General features: G+C 41.5%; 1 protein-coding gene across 1 annotated transcript; it reads right to left on the bottom strand.

The window, feature by feature from the left end:
- Positions 1–3,515: 3,515 nt before the first annotated feature.
- LOC122773271 (solute carrier family 25 member 36-A) lies at positions 3,516–18,406 on the bottom strand. Its single transcript, XM_044031813.1, has 7 exons — positions 17,970–18,406; positions 15,556–15,720; positions 14,811–14,888; positions 10,504–10,604; positions 6,244–6,310; positions 5,150–5,439; positions 3,516–4,379 (listed from the first exon to the last, which is right to left on the bottom strand). The coding sequence occupies exons 1-7, from the start codon at positions 18,008–18,010 to the stop codon at positions 4,186–4,188; spliced, it is 936 nt and encodes a 311-aa protein (XP_043887748.1). The 5' UTR covers positions 18,011–18,406; the 3' UTR covers positions 3,516–4,185.
- Between the last annotated feature and the right edge of the window lie 2,292 nt (positions 18,407–20,698).

The following is a 20,698-nucleotide window of genomic DNA, read 5'->3' as shown; positions in this document are numbered from 1 at the left end:
GCCCCCCGTCCCCCCCCCGTCCCCCGTCCCCTCCCTGCCCACTTTTTGGAGATTTTCAAAATCAGGCATTGGGCGGAGTCAGCCTCAGCGTGGGCACTTTAAAGATGGTGATAGATGTTATATATTATAGACTTGAGTGATTATTTATTGATTATTTATTGCAGCCCTGGCTCGTTTGTGCTGCTACATCTGAATTGTTATGATGTGATGAGTGAATTTTCATTCACAGTGAGAATAACTCATAAAAACACTTAGACATGAAAATGCACTTGCACTGGTTCCATTTTATTGACATTTCATTTTCCAAAATCAGAGAATGCATAGACTGAGCCTCGATCACTGTGAGCTCAGCAACGACGACATGGAAACAAAACGACAACAAACAAACAGGAAGTCAAGAAAAGAGATAAAAACAACACTGTTTGTGACTGTTCTTGTCAGAGACACACAAAACACAACTGACTGACATATGATTGTCATCTCATCAAGCACGCACACACACACACACACACACACTGCAACAATACAGAGAAATGCACAGAAAAAAGGCTCATTTCACCCAGATGAATAAGAATAAATACAATAAAAAGTGACTGGCAGAAAAGCCACTGAACGTTGATGTTTGGGTGGACTGACCCTTTAATTACATCATCGCCTTACACTTGGAAACCAACACAAACGTCCACTCACTGCTGACAGTAACAATGGACTCACATGTCACTACATCGACTGTGTGTGTGTGTGTGTGTGTTGATAGGTTTGGATGATCACAACTGACACTAAAAACTCCTCAGAATATGTTCACGACTTTATCACACGCTCCACAGCTTTGTTCACTCTCCCACACAAACACCTGTGTTTTTAGAGCTGCTGGTCCACTGCTGCCTCGTGTGGTACGTCTGTGTCACTTGGGGAAATGTAAATGAAGAATTTCAAACACCACATGTGAACTTCGAGGAGGAGGCAGCAGTGGACCGACAACTCCTGAGAGCCACGAAACCCCTGCTTTTCTGTATGGACTCTGGTGCGGGAGCGTGAGCGAGCTTATAAACTTCAGTTTGCAGTTGAGCGATAAAGCAGCAGACACTCAGTTAGAATGACGTCCTCAGCAGCTTTAATGCGTCTTCATAACGACTTGTACAGTGAGGTTCATCTTTGAACGCGTCATCAGTCACCGTTCAAGCATCTGTTAACTTTGTGGTCTGTTGTGAAAAACCCACACAGTCATGACACAGGGCTGTGCCTTTTAGGTCATGTGATCAATGAAGGGAAGTTCCATTGTTGCTAGGATACACAATGTCACAGCAAAACACAACTTTTGTCACTCGAGTAAAGGCCTTTGGTCATGTGACACGTGCAGCTTCCACGTCAGTGGCGTTGTGCCGCTGAGGTACGTCGCTGCTTTTTAGACTTAACTTCTGATGAATGCGTTCATGTATTTATGCATTCATGTATTTATGCATTCATGTATTTACCTCACAAATAAACTGTCCTGTGCCCACATATATATTTTGACTAAGACCCAGTCAACACGTGGCTGTTTTGTCACTTTTCTAAACCAATAACAAAGTCAGCACTGCACACACAACAGTTATGTGATGAACTTCAACTCGTCCTAGTTGCTTTGGGATTGACACACTCGTCTTTAAGAGACATCACTGCTAATGGCTGATCATGAACGGTGAGGGCGTGTTGGTAGTTAAAGGTGGGGGTGCAAAGCTCTTGAAAAGTGTGAGTCATGGTTTAAAATGCCAAAAGGCGACCAGAGCAGAGAGAAGCCAAGCGGTTTGGTACGGTACTGTACACACTTGGGCTGCAACAAACCATTATTTTCATAATCCATTCATCTGTCGTTCATGTTCTCGGCTTCTCGATTAATCGCTTGGTCCATAAAATATCAGAACATGTTGAAAAATATTGATCATTTACTAAACCTGGAAATAATGATGTTCTCGAATGTCTCGTTTCGTCCACTAAATCACAATGATTCACTTTTAATCGACACATGTATATGTATATATATATATATACATACATATGTATGTATATATATATATATATATAAAAAAACAAGATTCATCAATTATCAAAATAGTTGACCATTAATTCAGTAATCAATTATTAATCACGTTATGGAATAACTGTTGCAGCCCTTGTATGCTCCCTTCCTTTGGGCGACCAGAACAAAAAGGCACAGTACAGCCAGGACTGGCTCCACCCATCACAGTCAGCTGATTGGTCGACAGAAAAACGTCTATTCTCATACAGATCTGATGTTTTAGAGAAAAAATAACGGACCTGGAAAATGTCGATGTTGTCGTTTGTTGTCATGGCAACCTGCACAATATCGCACTGTGTAGCTTGCTGGCGTGGCCGTCGGACACAGCCCACACCCGCCTACAAAGTAAAGGTACTCGGTCAAAACACAAGCCTGACCCTGAACTGTACTGGAGTGTACCGAACCGTACCGGACTGCACCAAACCGTTCCGGACTGTATTGCACTGTACCATACTTGGACATCTACAGTGATGGAGACACGTTTGGACGTCTACAGTGATGGAGACACATGTTGGGACGTCTACAGTGATGGAGACACATGTTGGGACGTCTACAGTGATGGAGACACACGTTGGGAATGCCGGATACTTGTTTCAGTTGTTTTCAGTGGCTAATGCCAGTGGTTGGAATGCTGAGTCTATTATTATATCTAAGACATGGTTTCCCTGTTTCTGAAATTTAAGTCACTAACTCACTGAGACAGTCAGACATTTACATGCACAGTTTAATCTGTGGCCATAGTCCGACTACGACAGGCAATCAGACAACCTGCTGAGTCTGAGTTTACATGTGGAAGAGAAAATCCCTTTATTAGCCGCGTATGTCTGATTCTGACTCTGTAGGTGGCGCTGTATCGCTCCATTAGCTTGTGCGTATTGAATCCTATTGACCTTCATGCCACAGAAAAACAAAGAGTGTTCATTGTAATTGGTTAATTGGTTGCTGGGTTGTCGCCACAGTATGATTTCACAGTTCTACAGTTAACCTGACGCTCTTATAATATGCATGTAAACTCACCTGAGTTTACTGTGTTCCAGTTGAGAATTTCACGCTAGATACTAGCTCGTCAGATGGTGTTTGTGCGCGCACGCACGCACGCACGCACGCACACACGTGCACGCACACACTCTCTCATACACACACACAGATTTACTGAGTAACAGTGGTTGTAGGGTGGCAGCCATCTTGGACTCGTGAACCCGGGGAACATGAGGTCGCTGCGTTTCTGAGCTCCGACTTCACGCTGCAGGATTTCAGCGGAGGACGGACCCTCACACTAATGTGTGTGTGCATGCTGGATAGCAACGTAGCTGTGCGCTGCTGCTAACTCAGGAATGTGGACGGATGTAGAAGATTTCATTTCCTTCTTGTCTACCTTTGACCTTGGTTGCTATGGCTACTGTGTGAGAGATTTGTGTGTTTTTTTTCAATGGGAAAACAGAAACAGAAAATCAGGTTCGATGCATTAAATGAGTTTTTGTGCGAGCGCAAAGACAGAAGAAAAACTAAAGGACCTCTGTAACAAGCGTGGGAGCTAGTTATAATTAAAGCCTCCACCTTGTGCTTATGTAAGAGAGCATAACATTTTTATCTAAGCTCCGCCTCCTCCAGCACCCATTAATCATTTACTACTGTACATCCCGTCTTCACACAAGGCACATTCACTTTACTCTCTCTCTTATACCAACTACTGAACGCTGGCTTGCTCACGACTGAGTCTGGACAGCTGTTGAAATGCAGCACGACAACAAATCGCGATGTTGCAAAGACTAATCTTTGTATTTCTCTGTGATTAAAGGCAGAATAACTTCCTTCCTTCAGCCCTCTGAATCTGAGGCTGTCGTGTTTACAACCAAAGGGAAAAAGGGGATGGAATGGAAATCAAAAACAGTGAAAACCGGACGCAACGACCCTTTCAATCCCCCTCGCGTTTGACCCTTTGGATACGAAACAAAGTACAGACTTATTTTTAACAAGCGCTCTCATCGCTGAGCAGAAAGGTGGCTGTGAGGCTGTCCCTGTCCTCTGGCTAACTGGTGTGCAGTAGCTCTTTTTTATGTCCTTTGCTCCCTCTTTAAACAGGAGCAGGGTTACACATACACATGTCTGAAGAGACGGGCGGGACCTTAGCCGTTCAGGAGGTAGACCACCAACTCATAGGTGCACATCATGATGGCGGTGTTGGGAATCTGCCGCACCAGGTGAGTGGTGAGGCCTCGGTACAGGGCGCGATAGCCCTCTTCTTTGGGCACAGTTGTTAAAGTCTGGAAAAAGGAGCGATACTTTGTGCCCTCTTCACGTAGCCTGGTGCGGATCACTTCTGCAAAAGTGACAAAAACATTAATGGAGTCTGTTATGGGTGAGTCAAAATACACATTTGGTGATATATCCTTGTCCTTCCTCATATAGAACGATATTTAAATGAATAAATGAACAGGTTAAGAGAGGCCACATCCACGTTTCTGCACTCTGCTCTCCATCTTAGATCAATCCTGCACTTTTAACTTGACAAATGTTTGGTCGTCTTCAGTTCTGTGACTTTTCCGTCAGTGATAGTACCTGCTACTTTTTTAGTGCCTGCCCTTGCTGAGCAGATACTCTACGTGATGTCGTCAGACGGCTGGCCACGGATCGTCAGAGTGCCGTCACTGGAAGAGTCGCGAGCTCGACATCAGACACAAGAGTCAAACTGAACAATGATGAACTGTTGATCAGTTTAAAAGACTCAACAATCCTGAAACTTGTGTTAATCCCCAACTTTTAACAAGGAAATGTCTAAAATCTCAACATTTATCAGAGGAGTCTGTTGTAGTGAGCGACAGTGACTGAGTCTGTGTGACGCTCACAAAGTACCAAACTAATATTTTTAACCACGGCAGTTTCGTGCAGCCCTGATATGATGACTCCGCCCACATTGAGGAGGTACAGTAGTAATGAAAAACTAAACCAAGGCGTGCTGGGACTCATGTATTATGATGATTATCGCAGACTGGTTGTATCGTGATATCAATGGTATCATGGACCATGGATCGTGGATCATATCGGAGATTCTCATCCCTGGAGTCTATGTTTGCTGTTTTGGATTCTCACCGTGAGGATAAGCGATAGTTGTGGCACAGGTCTTGGAGGTGGCAGCGGCGAGCATCATCCCAACAAAGTCGGACGGATCTCTGGTCACCTCCTCGTCCTCCTCCATGTTCTGTGGGGCCTTGGCCTCAATGAGGCGCCGTTTAATGTTCTCATAGATCACAAAGTGGATCACAGTCTCTGAGATGCCGGCGTAGGAGGCCGACATCCCTCTGTAGAAGCCTCGCAGGCCGTCGGTCTGGTACACCCTCCGCACGCACTCAAACGCACTCATCCTGCGCTCGCCGCGGTTCCTGAGGATCAAAAATGACTAAATCTATAAATGCCACTATGATGAGGATGAAAACACAAAAACACGAGAGAGAGCACAGATCTTTGTCACATGTGTTTTACACTAGGCATGGGCATAATTCATCGACGATCATTAAGAATTTCATTTTTTATCTGTAAAACTAATGCAGGTTATGTTGCGTAGTCAGCGGACATCGGTAGAGCGGCAATTCCAGAGGCTGGGGAGACGAGGGGAGCAGGTCTCTGCTACGACACGAGTCCTACACAGGTCAACTTCAGTCCCCTCAGAGCGGCTGGACCGACGGTCATCCAGCTGCGGTCGCGTCTGACCCCAGAGTAGAGCTGTAATGGCATCCGCACCTGCTGCTAAATATCAATAATCCACACGATGATCATTCATCACAGTCGCAGTCTGCCTACTGAGGATCGTGTGAAAATAAACATAAACATATTTGGATGAACTAAATAAACAAATCAATAAATAATACGTAGGCAGACTGCGACTACAATGAATGATGATCGAGTGGCGGCGGGTGCAGGTTTTCATTGCACTTTTAATATAGTTCTAGATAGTGATTTTTCATCTAAAAATATTAATGACTCATTGAAAATGTATCATCAATTCTCCCGACGATAGATTAAGAAAATGGAATCGATTGCCCATCCCAGTTTCACACAGCAACAAGTGATCCGTGTGGAGCTTTATCTGCTTACAGCTGTTACCATCTCACATAAACAGGATCTGATAAATCTTGTTGGGCTTTACACAAATAATGAATTTGAAAATATTCAAATATGTAGTTTACCTTGCATCCAGCTGCAGACGAGTCTTTATGAGCCATATTGGATTAGTTGTGGTGATGGCTGTGAAACCTGTGGAAGAAAAGAAAAAGGGCCTGGATCATATTTTTGTTCAAAATCTAGAAACGTGACAGAAAACTTTATCTTTACATCAATAACAAATGCTGTTTAAACTGCAGTCATGTAGCTCAAGGTAATGTAAACAAGACCTTCAGCTCAGAGAGAGCTCTATCAACTATGTGTGGTAACAGTAACATCAATCCAAATGTGTCATGCAAACAGTTCAAAGAGAGACTTCCTCAGGAGTGTGTGTAGAGAGGGAGAGAGAAGCAGATACACAAGAGGAGGGGGGATCTGTGGTGAGTACTCACGCAGACTCAAGTAACTCCTCACAGATGCAGCTAGAGACCCCTGGTGGTGCGGGGGTCTCCTGCCCTTGCGAGAGGAGAGCTAAAACAGACACAGGCTTGTGTGTAGCGGAAAAGACCTGCATGCAACCATTTCACTTCAACCAAATTTCCCCAACAGGATTTAAACCCAACATGTTAATGGAAAATGACCATCCCTGCAACCAAGACAGCACAAGGTTGGAAGCACACAATTCAGCATATTAACAATAACTAATGACGACAGAGAGAGAGAGAGAGAGAGAGAGAGAGAGAGAGAGAGAGAGAGGGAAAGAAGTGATGGTGAAAGGCAGCTCGTGATTTATCATGCCATTCTCTGGATTTCCTACTTATTGATTACAGATTTCTACTGGGTAGCGAGCTCATTAGCAAAATGAGCATGTTATCTAGCGTCTGTTACATCATTGAGTTATTAAAGGCTTTTCTGTTTACTGTTTCAGTCCCGTCTGCCTCATGTGACTGGATTTTTAAGTCATAGTCTTTCCTGTTTGTGTAATAACGTCCACAGACAAATTCATCAATTTAACATCATGCACACAAATCAATCAATAATGTTTTTTAAGAGAGTTCATAGTTTCATCATTTGTTTGAATTCGTTTACATCATGATTTCTCTGAACACACTGCTGGTGATCAGACTTCAACAAACCGGTCCTTTTTGCTCCACATGAGTCTGTGTTGTCCTGTTCTACAGTTTCAGTCCCGTCATGTGACCGTTACTCCTTCAGCTAAGTGGTGCAGCAGTGAAAGGAGTCCCCCCAGAACAGTGTTTTGTGTTAGCTTAGGTGTTGATTAAAAACATAAATGAACTGGTTTACCATCCAGCACTAGTTTCTGTGACTGTATAAACTGTCACGTATAATCAAATAAGAAAAGTTAGTATGCAGTGTGACAGCGCCACATACAGGCCTGACATGTGTACTACAGCTTTGAGAGTTTTTTGGGGATATTTCACTGTGCACAGGAAAATCTTTTTGGAATGACACAATAGTTTGTAAAGGGAAAGTTCCATTTCTGTGCGGATAAGACGTTTTAAACTAAAGTAAGTCCAGTTGCCCAAGTCTTAACTTTTAAAGACTTATGCAGATCAAAACGTTTCATCGCATGAACAGCAGTAACTGATCACTCGTACCTACTAATGTTAAAATGTGCTTATACAGAAGGTCACGTGACATAAGAGCTAAGCTGTGTCTTCTTTGTCTTGACGTTAGCCTCTGCTAACTGGAAACGAGAACAATGGACGACTGCCACTCATTTGATTTAAAATAATAATAATAATAACAATAATAATGCTCCCAAAGAAAGTGTAAAACAAGGATTTAGATGTATGGTTTATATGTTCGGTACACAAAACCACTTTGAGTCTAAAACGTTTGTTAAAACATCATAAAATTATTGTCCAGGTGTCAAAATGAATCAACCTCCAACCCTCGTCACATGGCTCACAAGGTTTACATGAGGGGGAGGAGTTTAAATAATGCTAACAATAATAATAATAATGATAATAATGATAATACGGAAATAATCTTCATTTATTTAGAACTTAAGTTAATTAGCCTTTGATAAGCACATCATTTTCAGACTAAACACAAAGCTCCACATGGAGGTGGTACGTCACGTCAGTGGGCTGTAAATGACATTTCTGATACTTGAAGAACATTATTATTTTATTAATATTTCAGCACCTCTACTTCTGTACATTCATAAGTGTAGACGTATGAATGTATTGGTTCTTTCTCTTGGTAATCTCTACAGACATTTGAGATTAGGGATTCCTTCATCACGTTTAATCACAGATGTTCTATAGTTCATTGCATTTTTAAAATTCTACTATTTTGCAAGTAAAACAATATTAAAGTCCAAACAAAGAGCAATTATTAGCAGAATCAAATAAAAACAAAGAAAGCTACACCATGAACTGGACTTTTAGATTATTTCATATGTAAGTGCAATGAGCCTGAGGCAATTCAAGGTCTACAGAAGTTCCACTTCCAGTTTACTTTCCTTCTTGGTTTCATACAGGTTATGTTTTAGGGTTGGACAAATGAAGGAACCTGATCGCAGAGTTAACATACAGTATGTCAACAGCTTCAGTTATTATAGCATATTCATTTATTCATCTTTATCTGCTTTATCCTGCACGAGGGCCACATGGTGCCAATCCTAGCTGGGGGTTAAATGGGGCAAAAGTATTATTATAATTATATAATTAAAAAAAAAAAAAAAGTGAGTAAAGCGCAGAAATTCTTGTAATAGCTTTTATTTCCATACACGCTAATGCACTGGCTACACTGCTCATTATATTCCAAATCAAAACATGAATAAAAATGAACATTAGGCAGTCTCTGCATATCTCTTTCTATCTATCATATCTATCTTTACACACTGTACAAACACTTCCTGTGAATCAATGAACTAATAACCTCCGTTTTTAAGAACTGCTTCACATCTGTGTTGCATGGAGTCGACCGACTTCCTCCAGCTCAGGACAATGGGGCTACATTCCAGTTACAGCATTTTTGATGTAGCAAACCCACAGGTTAGGTGCTATGAGATTCTGGTCCACTCTATGACGTTAATCTTATTGGTCTGGAACCAAGATTGTGCTCGCTTACTGGTGTGTTTGGGATCACTGTCTTGCAGAAACACTAATTTCAAGGGCATTTCCTCTTCGGCAAAAGGAAACATGACCTTTTCAGGTATTTTGATGTATTTAAACAGATCCATGATCCCTGACAGTATAGAGTGAGAAACATCCCCAATATCACGATGCTTGTGCCACCATGCTTCACTGGTGAATTCAGTGTTTGTGCTCGTCTGACAAACTGTCTTACTTCGATCAGTCCACCATTTCTCTTTCGGCCAGTCCATGCGTTATTTTTCTAATTGTAAACTCTTCAGCACATTTTTCAACAACGCGACTTTGCGGAGGCTTCTTGCCAATAGCTTGGCTTCACATAGAGCGCTTTTTTGTAAAATTCTTCTCTTTTTTTAAGCTCTATAGCTAATATCTATTCCTACCAAGTGTTCAGCCACTGGTCTCTGTGGCAGAGGTCGACTAATCTCTGCTGTAAAAATACGGCCCCCGCACAAATATGTACTCACACATACTGACCTTGACCCAGTAATGCTGTGCTAAAAGTAACAACTCTATGACAGATTCACCCTCAAGGTCCCTGCTGCTTTTCTGACCCACATTCTAATGCTTCCACATTCCCATCTGGATCACAGTGACATGAGAGTACACAAGCTTAAACAAGCTTAACACAATATTTAAAATATATATACTTACACAATATTTAAATATGGCCTCTAAGCTTGCTGCAGGTTTAATTAAACAGCCTGACACTGCAGTCTATTTGACAAAAGGGTGAAGGAAATAAGGGATAATAAGGGTTGAGCTGACACGATACTCTGTATCAGTTTAACACTAAAATCACCAGACTGGATATCAGATAAAAAATAACAAACAAAACATGACATATACTACTGTCCTGTTATAGATGCATCACTACAGATGTCATTAACAACCAAGAGGTTTAAAAGCTTGTTTAAATGTTTAAAAACTATATGGAGGTGATATTCATATCAATATAAATGAACGGATGTGACATCAGTATTGTGTGTAAAGAGTTATTGAGTAATCCCTACATAAAGTAAAGTTCAAACACAAATGGATAAATATATCCACTATTATATGCAACACACCGTTTTTGTCTAAGCTAACCAGCACTAACCAGTCAACATCCATTTACTCGTCAATTCTTACAAGCAGAGTGCAAACGTTCACTTGTTTTCCATCTATTGAAAAGCAGTACATGATGGTGCATGTCACCGTTTTACCCCGATATATAGTTACCTGCCGCTGCTGCTGACACCATGTGAACTTGTATGGAGTCAGGCTCCAGCAAGCCATTCAGCTTCTCTTTGGCAGCGGAGTAAGCAGCAAAGTAGATGGCTCTGTTGAAAGTTAAAAAAACAACAAAAGGTCAGTGGTAGGGTTTAAACACGGGAAATCCAATCAGGACTATTTCATGATTCACAGGAATTTTTATGGCAAGAAATCCCATAAACCCCATAAAACACAGAATATAGGTGAAATAAATGTAAGCGGACAGTTTTCCGTCATGAAATATGCAGCAGATGTGTGTGTGTGTGTGTGTAAGTAAAACACGGCCTTTTAAGATTAAAACATAAAAAGCTCATACATGTTCCACAGTTTTCTTTCATTTAAAGTTTAACACTTTTCAGGTGTAAACCAGATTATATGTGTACATGTATATACACATATATACGTGTATATACATGTGAATCCGGAAACCCACTGACCAACTGCATACGAGTTAAGCCATCCCACGTGATGCCACTAAAGCCAATCAAATCCCGTGAACATTACGACTCTGAATACAGACAGATGAAGGAGGTGCGGAGCGAGTGACAGACTCTCCGTCTGTCTGTGAACGACACAGCGGGAGACGAGTGAGCCAGAGACAAATAACCAAACATGGCACTTTCTAAGAAGAGAAAAGTGACACACTCATTCATATTCATTCTCCCCTCTGGAAGCACAAAACCTGTCTGTCTCATATGCTCAGAGACCGTGGCAACGTGAAACTGAGACAAAGCACAGCAAGTTCCACTCAAGTCTGAACTGAGGGCACAGAAAATAAGCACTAAAATAAATTAGAAACAAATAAAGAGCGAAGAAAATAATACATATCTTCAGTATTAGAAATCTGTATAATTGGATGAAAGTGATAATAAATATTGTCAAAATGTTTTCTTTATTTGATCTAACAGTCAGTTGTTGACGACATGCAGACGTTGATACAAGTACAAGGCTACTTCAGTATATATCCCACTACTACATTACATGTCATTTAACACTTACAAGGGAATTGAGTACTATCAGCCAGGGGTGGAGTTGAACTTGTGACCATGATGTCTCTTGCACACAGGGTACTGGTCTTAACCACTGAGCCACTCCACCCCACTACTAAATCATAACGCAAGTTAGACATGATGACGTTCCAGACCTTTGCTTGAGGAAACGCTCTCCAGCTGAACCTTTTAGGATTTGAGTTGAATACCCCTGCCCTAAACGAGCCAGAGAAATATTCCTGCCCTCGTGAAGAAATGTGAATTTTGAGTGACCACTGCACATAATCCAAGTGTCCCAACAAAGCACTTGTCATTTTTATACCCTGCCTGAATAATAAATAAAACAAAAAAGGGTCAGACTGGGAATAGCTGCAGAATGACCTGAGCTTAGCTGACTTGTTTTCTTATTCTTATTTTCCAGGATTACCAAGAATATTGTGTTCTTTTCCCAGGATTGAATATTAATCTCTAGTCAGTCAGTGCATGTTGTCCTTTTGTGTTGTACTGTAAAGATGGTTAGTTTCAGTTTACATTACAGATTATTTCCACATGACCTCATAAAACTGTGGCCAGTGAGGTCCAGCTAAATGAGCCGTCTCAATAAACCAGCCTAGCAAAACAAAGAGGACTTCCAGTGGAAAAGCACTTCTAATTAAGAGGCTTTTTAATGATCATGTTTATAATTATTATTATTATTATCATTATAATTATTCTATGTTCTCTTCTAGCAGCTGAAGTCATGAAGACTGATGAGCTGATTATTCATTACAGCTCAGCAGGCCTGACTGTCCTCACCTCCACTCTTCAGTCACGTGACATGCTGACCAAACACACAACACACACACACACACACACACACTCAGCACTGGGACCTGCACCACTGCCATTAGCCACCACTTTGCCTGTGTCCCAAACACAGAGACAGATGTATTTGAACTAACTGCAGTCAGTTCAGGAGCACGTCCACATGCACATACTGCCAACACAGAGAATGCATGGTGTCTAAATGGAACCGTGACACAATGTTCCTCTCACACACACACACACACACACACACACACACACACACACACACACAGGAACACTAATGTTTATTTAAGGCTCAAACAAGACATGTGACATCATGAACATAAACACCACCACGTGACCATGTCTTAAGACAATGTTTTTGTCATGTGCTGCCAAGTGGAAAGGGAACTTGGCTTGTAACTGGAGGGTCGTCGGTTCAAGTCCCCACCAGGTAAAAAGGGCTGGGTTACCCCTGAGCAAGATACCCAACCCCCATTGCTCCCTGGGCGCTACTCAGTGTGGCAGCGCACTGCTCCTAATTCTAGGATAGGTGAAATTCAGAGAAATAATTTCCCTAAGGGGATTAATAAAGTATAAGATTGAGATGTCTGCTCCCTGCTCAGAGGGTAAAGGGTTAAAGTTAAAGGTAAAGTAAACATTCAGGGTGGAGCACTGAACATGAGCATACAGCTGGTACCTCCACAGTTCTATTCTAGCTTGTACAATACTTGATAGTTAATACACTTGACATGAAACATCCAGCAGCTCAGCTGCTTTACATTTGTTTTGATACTAGAGTTCATCTCGTCACAAAAGCACAACTTGAAGGTTTATCATTGCTGTCGTTTCATTATTTGTTGTTATAATGGGTGCTTCCCATTAAGAAGCCTAGAATGACAACTATTTTTGAAATGATTATACAGTAACTGATGGGTCAGGTTTTGTCAGGTTGTGGGTTAGTCATCAGACTAGTTTGCCTAATCTCACCTTTCACTGCAGTGGAGATGAAAGCAGAGAATCAAAGTGGAAACGTGGCCCAACATGTACAATTGTGGCTTCATGCATATCCAGGAGAGCTTTGTGTCAACATGGCGAGTGCGATGGCATTGTCAAGAAAATGACAGAAGTCAAGTCAAATACAAGGCGGCGCGTCTCGTTTGTGGTGGTGCAGGATATTTTCAAGATCATTAAAGTACATTTCTCAAATCAATCATTTGTGATCAGCGGGGTAACATGTAACTATTGATTTAAAGGTTATTTAAATGACTACATGGTGCTTGCTCGTAGTGAAATAGTCCGTGGGGTAACTTATGTGGGATTTGAACTGCAAACATGATAATGTTGGCAAAGTTATTTATTTTTTATCTACTCACACTGTGGGTCTCACAGGGATACTGTATATCAAAAAAAACAAACAAATTGATTGAAACTTTTATCATAACAACTGTCCAGGGTGTGACCCCGCCTATCGCCCGATGTAGCTGAGATTGGCACAGCACCCCCCGCCACCCTCTGGTGGAGGATAAAGCGGTAGATGATGACTGACTTTTATCATCACACTTTTAACATTGTAACTGTGTCCGACTTCCTGTCCTGCTTTTCATGCAAAAACAATGTTTCCAACTAAATGATGTATTTAGCAAGTATTCAGACTGTTCTCAGTCACTGGACAGTGCACATTAGGGCTGCACGATATTAGAAAAAAAACGATGCATATTGTGATACTAAAAAAATCTAAGACTTCACACCAGATGACTTAAATAGCCGAGTTAGAGAAGAGAGAGAGAGAGAGAAGAGAGGGGGAGAGAAGAGAAGAGATAGAGGGAGAGAGAGAGAGAAGAGAGGGGGAGAGAGAGAAGAGACAGAGGAGAGAGAGAGAGAGAGAGAGTCTTTTTTTATATACACATGGCCAATTATGCAAATTAGGTGATGGCGTCATTCAGTAAGCACATTAGGGCTGGATAAACGATGCATATTGTGATACTAAAAAAATCTAAGACTTCACACCAGATGACTTAAATAGCCGAGTTAGAGAAGAGAGAGAGAGAGAGAAGAGAGGGGGAGAGAAGAGAAGAGATAGAGGGAGAGAGAGAGAGAAGAGAGGGGGAGAGAGAGAAGAGAGAGAGTCTTTTTTTATATACACATGGCCAGTTATGCAAATTAGGTGATGTCGTCATTCCGTAACTTTTAGGACCGTAAATAGCTACTTTTCCTCGCAAAGGAGTCGTCGTTTGAAATAATAGTGATTTCAATTTTGACCCAAATAATGGTGATTATGTTTTATTTTCCATAAGCAAGCAGCCCTAGAATAAACAGGAGAACAAAGTGCTTGGATGTAAAGCTAATGCTGAGGCTATGTCACACTATCAGCACACAAACATTCTACGGGAATATAAATAAGACTGACGTTAGGAGCAGAGCAGTGCATGTTCAGTGTGAAGCTGGTGAAACTGATTTGTCTGCAAATAAATACCAGTCAATCATATACCAGCTGACCTGGAGGGTGCCACGCCCACCAAGTTTGGTCCCAACCCCCTGAAGAGTGAGCGAGGGCCTTCTTTCTCCAAAATCAATCTGTTTATAAAAGACACAAACAAAACAAAAAAAAATTTGTTGTAAAAAAACAGATTTTAACATTAGTCTAGAATGATTCTACAGTTTAACTATCGGGATGCACCAAAATGTTTTGATTTTCGGTTAAAACGACTTTTAACGTTTGTTAACATTAAAACTTTTCATACCTAAGTACAGTAAATGTCATATTCTTTAAGACTTTTACTGACTTCATCTTCTACAAAGGTCATTTTCTGGTAAGATACATTCACTTAATTATTCCTTTAAGCTACTTTATACAAACGCAGGCATATTATTGTTGAAATTGTACTTGTTTTTCTCAGGAAATGTGAGGTTTGTTCATAATTTGGTATGTAAAAACATACCTCATTAACTCTAAAATCTCTTTACAGGTTATGATGCGATCATTTTACTGGTCCGGCCCACTTGCCATCAAATTGTGCACATTATAATGTGTGTGTTTATAATTTATAAACACACACATTATAATTTAATGTGTGTGCAGATTAACATGGAATAAGAAACATTAACAACATACAACAGACACAAACTGTTGTATGTTGTTAATGTTTTCAATTCACAGAAATAATGTATGTGACATACATATCATGGGCATCGTAGTCATGTGTGTGTGTGCGCGCGTGTGTGATAAATGCAGATAACTCACTTGAGACAGTGCAGGGGGCCTGGAGGGGTCATGCGAGCCACACTGGCCCCGTTGACTGCACTGAGCTGAACCTCAGACACGTAGAGGGTGATGGAGGACGACTGTAGTCGTGTCTTCACGACTTCTAGAGGACAAGTCAATATGGCTCCGACTGTGCCTCCACATCTGGCAGGAAGACAGGGACGAACAGGGTGAAAGGTGAGTCAGCAAAAAGACAGATAGCAACACGAAAAAAGGACTGAGTATTCTTTTTCCACACTTAGAAGTATTGAAATGGTTAAAAAGTTGATTTTGCATAATATGTCCCCTCTAATGATCTGTCCCCCAGTCATGATTTACTGATTGTGGAAATTCACCAAAGTTAACTTATTGACAGCATTATGCATTTCACGCACTAAGCCATGTTAACAGATCGGGGGGCTACTCGGCAAAATCAAGCAACGTTTGCTGTCAGAGATGAATCAGAAAGTCAAGTCACAATCATATTTGTGGTGTACAAAGACGAGCAAGAGTGCGAGGGAAAGGCAGCCGGCGTGAGCGTGTGCCAACGAGACGCAGCACAGCAGCGGCGCACACCACACATGGAGTGTGAACCAGGCATATAAAGTGATCCCACTAAAGCGATCTATTAATGTTTGCGTGATATAGTGCTTTCTTCTCAGTGCCTGCTGAGGTCATAGATCAACAGAGTAGCTTTGAGGGAAACCCCCACAAATCATATAGCAGAACAAGCTTTTCATGGCTTTTCTAAGCATTCCGAGTAAACACAGTGAGGAAAAATGCTAAAAAAAACATTTCCAAAAGGGTTGACATGGGTTGATAACCTATGGCAAGGTTTTCGTGATATTAAAATTAGCAAAACCACACACAAAAATAGAATAGAATGAAATTTGAAGTCATACCATGCCGAAGGTATGAGCTGTTTTATCGGCAAAAAGTCAAACACTGTATATCCCTAGATAATATGCATCATTTGTTGCCATGACATTTCTATTTGTGAAACTGATAGTGACAATGCAAAAAATATGAGTTGCACCAAGTAAGAATCATTAGGCACTTGCAATACCTGTCAAAATAAGCATACACTTATCATATCGTTCAGCTCCTTCTGTCTAGAAGCAAGAATTGTGTAAACAATCATACGTGCTAACTGCATTCAAACCAAGTTGATGCAAATGTAGCCCCAGAGTCATACTGGGAAGACCAGCAGTAAAGACTAGTGGACTACTCTTCTCTGTACTCACACAACTCAGATGTTGCATCATTCACACTGCAGCATGTCTGTCTGCCTGTCTGTCTGTCTGTCTGTCTGTCTGTCTGTGGTACGTTCATGTGATCCATGTTGCCCATTCTCTTACATTTCTTATTCAAACATCAAGGTCTTCACTGCACACACTGGTGCCGTTAGTGGGTCACCTGCCAACTTTGAAGGCCGCCTAGCAACTCGCTGGCGATTGACATACAAACAGACATCGTATGCAAATGGCGTCAAAGTCGACGCAGAGAAAAAAAACGACTCTTTATGAAGTATGAGAAGAATTTGAGTGGAAAAATCTTTGCTGCTGTAAACTGCATACACATCAAAGGAAGGTGAGGGCAAGGTCTGCCTCCATTCATTTCTCCATGTGCTTTTCAACCAATACCTCTGACACTTCTAGACCTAACACCAACACCTGTACTCGTCAAATACCCATTCACACACTGGCGGGAGAAACCATCTGGAGCAGTGTGGCAAGTAGACTAACAGAGAACGCTATCAAACCCACAACCTTCAAAGTTGACTGCCAAGTTTAAAGTCTGTCAGGGGAACTATTGGACAGTTCTGTGATTAAGAGATATTCCTTGAACAGTGTCTGCTCAAATACAAGCTAGCTCCTCTTTCTGTAGTTGTTTCAGTGGTTGACTAAAAGAGGGATTCAAAATGGCCTAAAATGAAAAATGAGGGTTACATTCAAAAGGTGTGAACCCACCTGTCTGTGCTCAACCTCTGCAGACTACACTCAGTTAATAGAGAGACACAACAATAACTGACAAGGTCGATGACAATGCGTTCATGGTGTAACTATGTGTGTATTCACGTGCACATTGAGTTAAACGGAAGTAAGAAACGTGTTATATAAATCCCGTTCGACGTTCATTCATCCTCTGCAGTGTCATTGTGACATTGAGCTCAACTGCTCTGGAGTGCACATGCGTGCGTGTACACACACACACACACACACACACGCGCGCGCGCGCGCGCTACGTTAGCTGACAGCTGACACGGCGATGCTAACACACGGACGCTCGGGTCCACACATTATGTCAAACCGGGTCCCAGCACCACACTAAACCCACTAGCATGTGTAGTAGCTTCGCTGGGTCCATGACGACAGTTAGCAGGGAGCTAGCTAGCTCGTATCCTGTATACTCACCCTCCAGCAAACAGATGAACCAAAGTTTCTCTTTGACTCATTGTATATCATATTCAGGGACCGTCCACGGGACACGCCACGCTGAGACAACGGGAGCACACCTGGGGGACAATGACGTCCCAACCTAGCAAGTGTCCAACACCGAGAATGTTCCTTCGATGTGTTTGAGGTCAGTGGCTTTTATGTTAACAGCTAACGTTGCTAGCTTGCGTAAGGAGCTATCGGAGCTAGTGGGCTTCCGTCGGTAACTGTCGGTGCCAGAGCGACAGCTCCGCGGCGTCTCCTTGTGAAGCAGGATGATAATGATCCACCATAGCGTGGGTCCCCGGTGTGCGTGAGCTCAGTCCAGCCTCGTCGGGAGCAAATATCCGCGACTGCGTGGACACAACAACGACGCATCCAGTCTCAGTGGACTCCTGTGGGTCGGGTCGTCGAATGGGAACACGCCAAACAGAGGCGCTGATTGGCTGAGGACCCAATGAACACGCCCCTTCACTAATGTATAGTGTGGCGATTCCTCTGCATTTGAGCCATCCCAGAATTAGGAGCAGTGGGCTTCCACACTGAGTGGCGCCCGGGGTTGGGTACCTTGCTCAGGGGTACCGCAGCCCTTTTGGCCGGGTGGGGAAATGAACCGGCCACCCTCCGGTTACAAGCCAAGTTCCCTTTCCACTTGGCCAAGGGCTGCCCCGAAAAGAAAAAATTACAAGGTTAAACAAAATCAGCCAGTTTATTTTAGAATTTAACTGAAACGCTCACAACATTGTTTGTGCAGGTGTGGTCACCCAGAGACAATAACACACTCTTTATTTTCATGTGGTCAGTTCAAAAAAGAGAAGTGGCTGGCCTGACATTAGGGATCTTCTTTTCAAAATAAAACAACCAAATTCAATTCAAAACAAACAAACAGCAACCATAAAGGTTCTGGGAAAGTCTATTGGTGCTTCCCAAATTTTAGTTAAAGTAGCACAACACTGTAATGAACACATGACTTTGACACTAAATTATTTTGTAACATAATAAACAATTCTGGTCTTCATGTTGATGAGAATATTAATTATGACATTTAATTGTCTTCCAAATAATTGCAATAAAACCTTGCCTTATTTACTCTAAGCTTCATATAGTAAAAATATAGTGATACTACACGATGGGAATATGCAAAGGCATATAATTAATAAATTATATAAAAAACAGCGACGACAATTATGACAATTGTTCAAAATAAATGAGATAAGCAGAAACTATCGCAATCAGACAATTCTGTAATAATTGTGATACACTGTTCTGTTTGTATTGTTCTGGTCGGGGATTCAATGAAGAAGCGACAGACTGACTTTCACTTCACCACTGTGCTGCTTTCACACATACACTGATGTCCAGACATTCTCCTGAAATTGTCCACAGGTGTTGTATGAGAGAAATGCCTATCTGGTCATTTTCCAAAGCTTTTCCTGTCAGTGCTCAAAAATGTCTCCTGTCTCCTGACCCATTCAGGCACCATACTGCATGCTGTTCAACAATACGACAGCCAGAAGAACAACAGAATATTTATTCATTTCAGGTCAAATTCGATGTTTTTAAAAATGTAAATGTTTTTTTTTTTTTTGCTGAACTCTTTTTTTTTTATTAAAATTGAAAATACCTCATCCTTCTACAAGAATATCTGTCAATACGAGATGGAACAAATGCAACTCTTTTCCACATGGATGTCAGCAGAACACACACACACACACACATCACATCCTCCCTGTCACTCCTGTCCCATGACTGGTGTTGGTGGTGAGAAGAACAGGAATGTAAAATAGAGTTAAGTGGTTGGTCGTTCAGCAGCTGAGCTCATAAGACCGACATACCTTCATTACATTACTGCAGCAGAGAGAGCAGAGAGAGAGAGAGAGAGAGAAATGTCAGGACGAATCACTGATGAAGCAGAATTACAAAATCCATCATAATGGTGGCTCACACTTGGTGATGTCCATCAAGATTCACACTTGTCTCTTTGTTTGTTTGTTTGAGATGGAGTTAATTTATTTCTTTACATGTATTATTATTATTTTTGGGGAATACAGACACTGTACAACATTGCATTGTTGTAATGTGATGTTTTTGACAGTAAAGCTGTGTAACAGTGTTAAAGTAACTCAAAAGAGTTCATTTAACTCTATTTAAATGTTTTAATTTAGGTTTTACGTTAAGGTTAGAGTAAGTCAAGTCATGTATGTCGAATGTAAATAATCTTATACTGTCTGATTTGCTCCTGTCCTGGTCCCATTTTTGTTCTCTTTGTTTTTTTTCTTTGCTCTCTGCTTTTCTGTTTTATTTCCCTCTTGAAACGGCCTTTGTTAAACACTTTAAACACACATTTACCTGCACTCACCCCTAAATTGTCTTGGACTTGGGTCGTACATCACAACTGTGACAAATGTAGATTATTGCATTTTTAAATGTAATACATTCAAACTTAAATTTATTGTGTAGTATATCATCTTCATTGACATTCAGAGTAGGTGTTCATGTAATAAAGCGACATCTCTAGTTCTGAAAGGAGGCCTTTTATATGCAGTGATGCCAACTGACCAGTAGATGGGGCACTAGGTTAGGAATATGACAGGACTGCGTCAAACACGCCAGCAAGGCCTGCCTTTCTACTGTCTGTCGAGGTACGAACAAGAGGGGGTACAAAAATATGCCGGAAAACAATTTTGCTTTTCAAAATAAAAGTGTAT

Source organism: Solea senegalensis, linkage group LG8 (genome assembly GCF_019176455.1).
Source record: "Solea senegalensis isolate Sse05_10M linkage group LG8, IFAPA_SoseM_1, whole genome shotgun sequence".
NCBI classification, from domain to species: Eukaryota; Metazoa; Chordata; class Actinopteri; order Pleuronectiformes; family Soleidae; genus Solea; species Solea senegalensis.
This window is presented reverse-complemented; position numbering and strand designations above follow the sequence as displayed.